General features: G+C 32.4%; 1 protein-coding gene across 1 annotated transcript; it reads right to left on the bottom strand.

Moving 5' to 3' along the window:
- Positions 1-7,895: 7,895 nt before the first annotated feature.
- LOC131849849 (zinc finger protein 35-like) lies at positions 7,896-11,881 on the bottom strand. The gene is made up of 3 exons (XM_059199978.1): positions 11,802-11,881; positions 11,534-11,683; positions 7,896-10,545 (listed from the first exon to the last, which is right to left on the bottom strand). The coding sequence occupies exons 2-3, from the start codon at positions 11,642-11,644 to the stop codon at positions 8,485-8,487; spliced, it is 2,172 nt and encodes a 723-aa protein (XP_059055961.1). The 5' UTR covers positions 11,645-11,683; positions 11,802-11,881; the 3' UTR covers positions 7,896-8,484.
- Between the last annotated feature and the right edge of the window lie 271 nt (positions 11,882-12,152).

The following is a 12,152-nucleotide window of genomic DNA, read 5'->3' as shown; positions in this document are numbered from 1 at the left end:
TAAATGATACTACTTAATGGTTATCATAACCTTTTTAACGTCTAGACGTGCAGTACGCTCCAACCTCCCCACGGGTCCACCTGTTCCACCCCGACCACACTTTTACACACACACACGACACCGTCCTCGCCGGCGAAGACGACGACCTCAAACACACAATATCGCGCATTCAACCGGGCGCCTGCGCGCGCCCGGGCGCTCCACACCGGCGTCCCCGGGCGCCCCTCCGATCGATCCCCCGTCCAATTCAAACGGGGATCGAAATTACGACGACCTGAGCCGAGGTTCGAAACGCTAGTGGTGCCCTCACATTAAAGTCGTATCCGTCAGGCAGGAGTTGGCCTTCAGCCGCTCCATAAGTACTTCCGCGGGTTTGGAGTGCCATCTGCACTCGCCCCTAACGTCCGGTGAAGCTGTAAAGGCCAGCTACGGCCAACGGCATTAGAGTAGTCCGAAAAAGTACACTTCATTCCAACACCAAATAAGTAGCAGAATGATGATATAATAATAATAGTTACAATTCACACAGCGCCATCTAGACCCAAGTGTTATGAGTACTAGACAGCTGATACAAATACATATTATTTTCGTAAATACGTACATTAAACATAAAAAACATCCAGAACGATACAACCAATCATACAAATGTTTGTGCCGTGCGAGGAATAGAACCCGCGACCAATGAAAGTAAGGCGGTGTGCTAAACCGCTAGACAACCGAGGACGTCATCAGAATGTGCTATATTCTTGATTAAAATATCAATTGGCGTCAATCGTAGTTGTAGTACATTATCCAATGATTCACCCGAGGCGCGGTGCGGCCCGCCACCGCGCGCCGACATCGACATCGCAGCTACGTCCCGTATTGTGTACAACGCTATATACCTACCTATATAATAATATGTACTATGTCTATAGTTAATAGCTATATAACCTCCAGCTTATATCATACTCGTAGGTAATCCGTTTGTTATATAAATTTGCTGAGCCCTTGACTGATCCCGTTGTATTCTGAATAGTTTTAAGTTTTGTTTGTGAACTGGTAGGAATGAAATAAACACTAAATGTTTATTGATGATTACCACAATACGCTAGTGAAAATTGTATTCAGATCGATTAAGCTGATGCTGAAATCAGTTCGCATAAATGTACTGTGAAAAAAACAAACAGACAAGTATTCTAAGAATAATAATTTTATTTATGTTGAGAAAGTCCGTGTCTCTGCATTTGTTATATTTTTTATTACAACTGTGTATATGTACTAATATATGTATTTAATTAGTACATATATGTACTAGTTAAATAATAATTCATACACGAGGATTTTTTTATGTTGTTCTAAATAAATTTCAGGACTGTCCATTGAACTTAGCATCCGTTTAGATGTCACTTCGATTGTCTAAGTAAATAACCAAGGCATATATCATGATATTAAACTTGGCTCTCATTTCACATTTATGTTTTTGTTGGGATATATTTAGACACCACGGATTTCAAGATGTTATGCGACGCATCTTCAACTTCACACGTTGCCATTCTGGATGACTAAGATATCTTACTTACGCACCTTGTAAACCTCACCCTTCAGCCAAAATACAATTTATAAAATAATACAACTGCTAGGCAATTTAAATAGGTGAGCTCGCAGTGTCCGTGCAAACATGTTACAAAGTCTTCCTCGATATTTGTATTCACAATTTCGCAAACTCAGACAAGTTTGTGCTGTTTTTTTGAGAAGCGAGCGAGACGAAACCGAATTAATTTGATAGAAATAAATATGGAATCTGTCTTGACACTATTCAATTCCATACTTTTTATAAATTAAATATGAAACCTACTTTCGTAGTGTACTTATAATTTAAATGTGTACATAAAAGATACGAAACGACACAATCCAATGTTATTGGATCAAAAGAAGTTTCCACAGTAGGCCGCCATTTCTAAGGTTAGGTCACCCAGTCAGCTGTGTATCGTACTTAGCGGTTGTTGAATACTACTTGCACGTTTATGTGAGCCTAGTACTTCGAACGTTCGTGTTACGCTCTGCGAGCGAGGCGTCGTATGTGACGTGCAGGGAAACACGAACGAAGGTTTGTTTTAGCCACGACTTGTTTTTTCATCTTTTTATACTTTAAGTCTATCTGTCTGTTTGTTACTACTAACGACTGATATTTTTAGATAGGATTTTAATATTAACGAGCTGTGCAATTTTAATAAAAAATATAGCCTATATGTGTTATTCTGATGCATAAGCTAAAGTTTCATCAAAATCCGATCAGTAGTTTCTGCGTGAAAGATTAACAAACATACATACTTATAAACTTTCGCGTTTATAAGATTATTAGAGAATTAAGAGAAATAACATTTGATGTGAAATAATACATTATAATCACGAAGACATAGATCGATACATACCTTTTAATTTAAAAAACTAATCAGGAAGAAAGGAATAAAGTTTGTACAGACAATGGTTAATAATTAATAACTAATAATAGATCTTTTGCATAAATCTACAGTAACCATTGATGAAGTACCTTAGCGACATGAAAAAAGAGGAAATGATTACTCAAAGTACTACACGTACGCAAATGAAGACACAGACATGAGCTAGTATCCAACAATGTTTTTTTTCATGCGCTATCCCCGGCTGACTGTCGACAGATTAATATTTTATCCTAATTACTGGAGTGGCAGAGATTCGAGTGGGTGGCTGGGCGGCACCAGCTGAATTATGGGCGAACTGCCGACCTTTTGTTCGGCAGTTGACGTGTTTGTGGGTTAACTAACAAGCGGCGTATTTCATAGGTATTTTAAGTTGATGCAATCAAATAATATGCATGCAATGCATGCTATGTTACTATAGGCAGTGGCACTCAATGAGGAAATAGCCATTATTATTGCTAAAAGTTGCATATAGATGGCGTGATTGGTATCGATGGAATTCTTCATAGTTTTGCAAACGTTTTAAAAAACAAAACTGTGTTTTCAAAATAGTTTAATCCATTTTTAAAAAAATATATATACATGTTAAAATGAAATAATGCGTTTAGAAAAGTAATTTTCATATATTTACTCATTTTGTTATTTTCCAGTACTTAATTACACTTTAATCAGTGCTAATACGGGGCTCAATGTTTTCAAAATGCTTTCATAGATGGCATTGTTGTCATTTGTATCGGCCTAATTAAATGTCTTTTTTATATTTTCCAATAATAAGCACTTAATATATTATTATTGTAAATTAAACATATAAAAAAAGTTTAAGTAAATTAAAAATAGCCGAACAAGCAAATAATACTATTTCCAATAATACTTATGTATGAAGTGTTGTCATATTAAAAATAAATACATGTATTATCGATTTTTTTTAATAATCGATAACAGGATTTTATTACAGCGCATTATTCGATGATGCTTTTAATGAGTCGTTGTGAACAGTAAATTTTCATTATTTTGTATTAAGTATAGCAGTATTCCGTTTCAAAGAACGGAATATAGTAGTACATTATTAGTGTCGTTGGTTATTTACATTTGTACTGAAAAATCGATTACATAATAATTTAAAATATCGAGTACGAATCGTAGCTGTCTTCGAATACTGGCAACTGGTAAGATTAAAATAGTTTTAAAAAAAGAGAGAAATCGACCCTAACTCGAATACCATAAAGTTTATTTTCCTTTCTCATTAATATCATAGCAGTTTGTTTTTAACTTGCGTATGACTCTGTGGTATGATGTTTAACGTGTATTGTTATTGTACGGTGCATACATTTCAAAAATTATATTTTAATGTAGGTACAAACATTTCTTTCATACATTTCATACATGTCAAAAATTATCTTTTAATGTAGGTACATACATTTCTTTCATACATTTCATACATGTCAAAAATATCTTTTAATGTAGGTACATACATTTATTTCATACATTTCATACATTTCAAAAATGAACTTTTTATGTAGGTACATACATTGTTTTCATACATCTCATACATTTCAAAAATTATATTTTAATGTACATACATTTCTTTCATACATTTCATACATTTCAAAAATGAACTTTTTATGTAGGTACATACATTTCTTTCATACATCTCATACATTTCAAAAATTATATTTTAATGTAGGTACATACATTACTTTCATACATTTCAAAAATTATATTTTAATGTAGGTACATACATTTCTTTCATACATTTCATACATGTCAAAAATTATCTTTTAATGTAGGTACATACATTTCATACATTTCAAAAATGAACTTTTTATGTAGGTACATACATTGTTTTCATACATCTCATACATTTCAAAAATTATATTTTAATGTAGGTACATACATTTCTTTCATACATTTCATACATTTCAAAAATGAACTTTTTATGTAGGTACATACATTTCTTTCATACATTTCATACATGTCAAAAATTATCTTTTAATGTAGGTCCTTACATTTCATACATTTCAAAAATTTCATACAATACATTTCTTTCATACATTTCAAAAATTATCTTTTAATGTAGGTGCATACATTTAACACATTTCAAAAATTTCATACAATACGTTTCTTTCATACATTTCAAAAAGTATTTTTTAATGTAGGTACATAACACCCCATGTCAGACCCCTTATATTTGGAAGAAACTTAAAAATAATGCCAAAAATATTAGATGAATATATTTTTAATACGAATATTGTTTTATTTTTGTTCATCAACTTTATCCCTCACTAACAATACTAGTAGTAGTACATAACCTGGTTTATACCGCTAAAGATATTGAAAGATATACGAGTAATTCAGAATGTTATCAAGTTCAAAATAAGCACACATTACTTGCTTAGATAACAGAGTAATATTACTAGTAATAAAAACATTTGTAATACCCATATGTATACTACGTATGTATAGTAAGTACTTACGCTGCGGCGCCGTGAGACTCGTCTAAGTACTTCATCTACTCATCTACGCGCGGTAACCGCGCCGACCGACCAATAGGATAGCGCCTCTCGTGTTTCCAGAAAGTTCGCTCCTAACGGACGATATAGTAGTAAGGCAATGAGTGTCCCAGTGATATCATTATAATATTTTCTCGTTAAATTTTATTGTAATATACACAATTTCGCACTAAATAACGTGTTACCCCGTTACACATTTCTAATAATGAAAAACCTAGACCGACCCTGTTCACTTAATCTTACAAGATCTGACTTTAAAAATTACGATATCCCCATATAGCCTTTCATTTCCCCTTTCAATATTTTTTCGCATTAAAAAGTAGCCTTTCTCAGGGTCTACATTATCTGTCTACCAAATTTCAATTAAATCAGTTCAGTAGTTTTGGCGTGAAAGCGAGACAAACAGACAGACTGAGTTACTTTAGCATATATAATATTTGTAAGAATATCGCTATTAAAAATAGGGGTTGGTGAAAGACGGGTGAAAATTTAGGCGTGTATGTATTTTCAATGTAACATTATAAATAAATAAAAAATTGTCCATAATACAAAAAAAATATTTTTCGGGGTAGGCCACCCCTATGACTTAGGGGTATAATAAATAGATAACAACCCTACCTCAGACCTGGGAAGTATACATATCAAATTTCATCAAAATGTGGGAGAAATATGGCAACTAACACTGTGATACAAAATTTATATATAAGATATAGCGGAATTCTCATTAGGTAAAAGAGGGGTACATCGTAGAATACATGAGGTATATACCAGTAAATTAATTGTAGCTAAAATCAGTCTCATACATATAACGATTGAAATAAAAAATCGTATAGCCCGATTTTGATACGTACGAGTATAAACGTATCAAAATCAGGCTATACGTATAGCGCAGACGCGTTACAACATATCAAAAAAAATAGGCATGGAATGTAAAATAAACCATAACACAATAGGTATATACATTGGCACATAAGCCATATCTGCAGAGTGTCGGCTAACGATATTATACCTACACATTTACATTGAATCTTGAATCGTCCCTAATGAGGTACACGATACAGTTACCTACATATCTATTATATACATATCTTTGCAAAACAGATGTCATGTAGACTGAATTCACTGCCATCTATTTTCATGCTTTGTTACTAAGCACCCACTAGTAATCCGAACTGCTTCAGATCTAGCGACATCTAGCGGCTACGGTGGCGAAATAAAATAGCCCGAAGAATAGCCCGAGTTAGGAAGGAACCATTTTCTTGTATGGGATGGGGTATCTGTATGTAATATTATGTTATCTGTGCTATAGGACAATATATTACTAACGTACGTTATCTAGTAATCTACACATACAATAAAAAATTGTCTTTACATGAATGAAATATGAGAAAAATTATTTTTAAGGAACTATATCATAGGCATTAGAACTCAAAACAATTATTGTTAGAATTCTGTTTATGCCTTTGTTCCTGGTAAACTCAGAAACAGCTGATTATTACTTAGAAATTGGTATTTGTATTATTCCAATTGTTATACAAACAAAAAAGTTATACGAGTAATATAAACTGCCCTGCTTATGGGAGAGATACCCTAAATTAATATTTTTGTTTCATTAAAGTGTTAGAAAATTTAAATTAAAAGGAACATTCATATTTAAATCTAAAATTCTTAACAGAGCCATCTGATAATGGATGGAGAAACTGGTTAGCCCTTTGAATGAGTTCTTTATTATATTTATGGTGCAACAGTGTAGATGGCGCTATTTACAGTCAAATGGATTTGAAATATATGTTCTTAAGGATTGGCACAAGGAAGACAGACAGAAAAAAATAGGGTACTAAATGTTATTGTTCGTTTTTATTTTAATTACAATTTCTTAGCTTAACTCCTATAATATATACTTCTTTATATTCACACAACGCCATCTAGTGCAACAATTGTGATAGCGTTCCTTTTTTTTCTCTTCTTTTGGCTATGATATTTCCTTAGAAAGTAATATTCTATTACTACCTAGACTAGCTGTTATTTCTAATAACATTAGCTATCTGCGAGTGAGTCCCGTAAAATAATTTCAGAGATTAGGAAGAGTAAACAAAAACAAAATTTTCATTTTTGTAATACCTTATATACTGTCATTCTTTTGCATATACATTCTAAATAAATTCCAATGCTTGATGCTCACTGCATTTGCCCTAAACCTAAGCCTTAAATATGTAGTAAGTGTACTATAACGATATAGTTATAGAAATCAAAGAAATAGACTATGAGTTTGTACCTACACTTGTAATATTTCTGTCGACACTTGAGACCCTTCCAATTAGTTTACGTCTCCACTGACATACGATTTAAATTAAGTGTAAAATCACTCTACGTCCCGACTCCGCGTCGACTGGACGCGTTAATAAACCATGTAGCACACTACCAATAAACTTAATAATGTCTAATAAATAGTACAATCATTTTACCGGTATACTCACTACCTACATAATACAATAATATATTATGTAGTGCCACCTCATCGCAACATATATAACGCTACAGTGATGAGGATACCACCGCGCTACAAGTTTGAAAAGGGGTCTAAAGTATATTTTTGTTGATTTGAACTTTTTATGTAATTGGATTGGCAAATAGAGCCCACTTAACGGTAAACGGTAACTCGCTCCTATATTAACAGCACTACAGGCGTCGTTATTATGGAACCTGCAATACCAGACAACTTGCATAGAAAGTCGCTTGTCATATGAAATAGGCGAGACTGACATAATCATGCAAAAGACCTTTTAGTCTATCACAGGTAAAATAATTTACCTTGGACATGCAAAGATAATGACACTGTCATTAAATAACATGGAAATTAATAAGAAGCAACACAAATTTATAATTTATTTATTTTAACAGTCATTCTATTCTATGACCATTAACACATGTTGAACTAATAGCTAAATTGAATTGTTCTTAGTTTGTATTCACTAAACATGTTTGTGTGATGTTTAACCAACATATATACATATATATGTATGTATATATATACACATAGGAATTGATTTTAGTAACACATACCATTATGCAAATAGTAGTAGTATACTGGGATAAAATATATTTTTAACATTTACAGTATGAGATTTTATATTAAGTAATGTTATTACAAAGGATTCAAAATCCATATGAATATACACAGTTCTAACTGTAATAGGCATATTACACATATATTTAATGTATGCATTAATATAAACAAAACATACGCAAAAATAAATAACTGATTTTCTATTGGTATAACAAATGTATTAGCATATTGACTTGTATAATAAAACTTAGTAATTATTTTAGATTGAGGTTTTCCCTCTATTTAGAGGAGGTGATATGAATAAGTAAATATATTATTATGTTACTTGTTTTAATCTACAAGAGATTAAAGTTCATCAAACCCCGTGGCCCTATAATAGTACAAAAATATTCCTATTTGGGGTAAAACTTATTTCTTGTAATGCAGCATCAACAATTGTTCTGGAGGTTTTCACAATATATAATTACTAATATTTATTCCAAGGTACATTGTCAATAGCATGTTTCTTTAATTTGTGTTTCTTCAAGTATTTAGAATCTATAAAAGCTTCACCACACAATGTGCAGACATATGGACGTTCACCTGTATGTGTTCTCAAATGTACAACTAAATTTCCTTTCAATGCAAAGAACTTCATACAGACTGAACAACCAAACTTTTTCTCTCTTGTATGAGTGAGTTGGTGTGTACGTAGATGTGTTTTAGTTTTAAACCTTAGAGAGCACAGTTGGCAAGGGAATGGTCTCTCATTTGTGTGCACACGCTCATGCATTATCAACATTGCCTGACTAGAACAACCCTTCCCACACATTGTGCATTCAAATCTCTTTACACTCTTCAACTTCATGTTCTTATGACTTAGGATATGTGTTTGCATATCCTTTTTCGAAGGCAATACTTCTCCACATTCAGAGCAAAGCAACTCAGTTGGATCCACTATGTGTGAGCTTTCAATATGTTGCTCCAAAGCTGATTCGACAGAGAACATTTTCTTGCACAGAGAACAAGCATAGCCCAATAACTTTCCAAGATTAGTAGTGATTTCTTGTTTCACAGTTTTCATTAATTCCTGCTTTACTTTTGTCACTTTGGACTTTGTGCAGTCTTCAGAATCCTTATGATCTGTCAACTCCGTCTTATTGTTGAATATTAGATCACATTGATTGCATGAAAATGGATTCAAATGTGTCATTCTATGTGTCTGCATTGTGATTTTTTGGTGGAACCTTTTATAACATATGTCACATTCAAATTCTCTTACCCCTTTGTGTATCATCATGTGACGTTTCAAGTTATTGGGGTTTGCAAATGTTTTAAAGCACAAATCACATCGTGGCTTGATATTATTGTGACCATATTTAATATGTTGTGTTAAAGTATTCCTTCTAACAACTTGGTTACAAAATGGACATGTTATTAGAAGACCTGTGAAACTGTGCAGCAGTATATGGCCAGTTAAAATCTCCGCAGATTCAAAGCCTTTTCCGCACAAATTACAGAGGTGTTCTCCTGCTGGGTTATGTTTATATTGATGTTTTTCATATTCAGCTAAATCATCAAACTGCTCACCACAATCACATACAAATGTTCCATCGTCTTGTTGCAAAACTGTTGCTACCTGACCACCATCAGAGTATTCAATGACTAATTCTGTGCCATCACACTTTATTATCTGATATTGGGTATTATCATCTTCACAATAAATCACTTGCTCTTCATCTAATCTGTCATTATTTGCTATGAGTTCATTATTGGTTAAATATTGAATGCTTTCATTATTTTTTAATATTATAGTTCCATCTGAAGATGAACTTGTTAATATTTTAATGATACTTTTTGATGTGGGTAAGGAGCCTACAATATTGTTAGATATATTTTCTTCATCTATTTCATTATCTTCTGTCACCATGCCTGGTATTTCATCTTGTGAGGCACTATCCTGTGTTTCCTCCATTTCCATTGGATGTGTATAACTTTCATAATTTTCTTGACTCTCTTCTTCATTTTCGAGTATTGTTGCAGGTACATTAATAGGCACTTTAGTGTTAGATACTAAAAAGGAGTCAATTGAATCAAGACCTTTAAATGTGTTAGAAGGTTCTGGAATTTCTTTGATTGGTTCATTTAATATTTGTTGTATTTCTTCTAGAGGTGATTGCATTTCCTCTGCATTCTCTAGTTTAATATTTGCAAGTAGTGTGGAAGATTCCAGTTCTTTTTCATCATCTTTTTCCTTGGGATCATCAATCACAAGCACATAGTAATAATCATCATCACTATCTACAGGTTCCTTTTTTATTATAGACTCCAATTGTTTTATAGGATCATCAGCTATATCATCACCATCCAAGCTTTGATTTTTCACACTATTGGTGTCGTCAGTGTAGTTTTCACTGAGTATTGCATTCAATTGCAATTTCAATTCACTATCCATCTTAATACACTGCCTACGGAATTGATATGCTGAATTCATTTTCGTATAACATTCAAAGCATAGTTTTTGTGGCAAGCCATCATCGTGTTTCACCTGTAATATTTTTTATAAATACATGTTAATATTTGTTATTAGAGCAAGAAGTACAACATTAACAAAATATATTGCAAATTAATTTAAAAGCCTGACCCACCCTAAAATTCTGTCTTCGAATCCCCCCCAAGCCCTTTTAGGCCAGAAGAAAAACTGATTTGCTCACCCAAGCACAAGATTCAAAATTATATAGGTCATTGCATGCACATCATATTTTTTATCACTATCCATACCATCCAGTTCGGCTAGCCACTTCAGTTGAGAAGAATCAACTGTAACCAACTGGTACATTTTTTATGTTTATATTATTTAAATTTAGTCAATCTTGAAACATTATATTGTGATATAGTAATTGCAAATCAGCACATATAGATTGTGCCAGATAAGTCACTTTACCAAAGACATGTAAGTGACGCAGTGGGTAATATTCTTAGTAATTAGTTAGAGAATAATCACAATGTGGCACCTCTCTCATAGAAATTATATTCACAAATAAGTACAGAAATTCCAATGAGGAACCTATTGGAATTTTTGAACTTATTAGTGATACTCTTTAGTCATATATTTGTTTATAGATATTTACAAAATATAACTCATCATACTTATCCAACTTTAATATAATATTTGTATTATTTAAATTATCTATTATAGTAAACCGAACTGCTGCAAAATGAGACTTGATATATTGAATAGATTTTTTAATACTATATAATATATTAAAATATATAATATAATAATATATTAAAATAATGACACATGAATTAGTTATTATTAACGATTACATCCGTCAAAACACCAGAAAATTATTGACAAGAAATAAATGATGTAACATTTTTATAGGTTATAAACAATAAAACTCTTCCTCGAAATACAAATTAAAAAGATTAATTGAACATAAGATGTGAATAAATATTTAAGGTTAGAATTGTTAAATAAATTTAAGTCATCACAAAATAACACTATTTAAAGTAAGTATAGAAACAATTACCACAACTGTAGTTACTTCATGAAATTTCTCCGTCACGTTTTTCTCATCGAATAATGACACTTCAGAATCTGGCGATAAGCAGCATCGGCACAAATTCGACCACGTATCCATTTTGCATTCTTACATAAATAAATATTATGCCAGGAAAAGCTGGAATTAATAAATAAATGATAATTTGAATACATTGTTTTGCTTTGACAGACGATAAGTAATCAGAGAGCACACTAAAGTAGGTATGTAATCCAAAGAGTAAAAATTATCTACGGACCTTGTCCATAAAGACGCTCTATCCGAAAATTATAGACAAGAGACGAGCGTTTAAAATGGCGGAACAGAAAACGGAAGTACCTAGAAAACCAATATGGCGGTAAAACTGGCGCCACTATAGACATCCGCTTTCTGTTATTTTTATTCTTTAAATGTAACAGACGTAAGATCACCATAAAACATTTTGTGTATGTTGTGTAAATACATGTAATAAATATTTATATTTGTAAAGACGCACTAAAGTAATTTAAAAATCAAGTAAACATATTGCAGTACTTCAGTGTTACCCTAGAAGAATTTTTTTCGCACTTGTGGGAAAAAAGTTACGTGTGAAAATTGATAACATATCTGT

Source organism: Achroia grisella, unplaced genomic scaffold, assembly GCF_030625045.1.
Source record: "Achroia grisella isolate CSIRO2021 unplaced genomic scaffold, CSIRO_AGI_Agris_v1 utg660, whole genome shotgun sequence".
In the NCBI taxonomy this organism is placed as follows: Eukaryota; Metazoa; Arthropoda; class Insecta; order Lepidoptera; family Pyralidae; genus Achroia; species Achroia grisella.
Note: the sequence above shows the minus strand (reverse complement) of the source record. Positions and strands in the feature narration are given on the sequence as shown.

What these genes read in the sequence shown, in the direction of transcription:
- LOC131849849 (XM_059199978.1), bottom strand. Translation starts at nt 11,644, where the DNA reads ATGGATACGTGGTCGAATTTGTGCCGATGCTGCTTATCGCCAGATTCT. An exon ending in ATGAAGTAACTACAGTTGTG is followed by an intron (nt 10,546 to 11,533) that starts GTAATTGTTTCT and finishes AAAATATTACAG; the next exon opens with GTGAAACACGATGATGGCTT.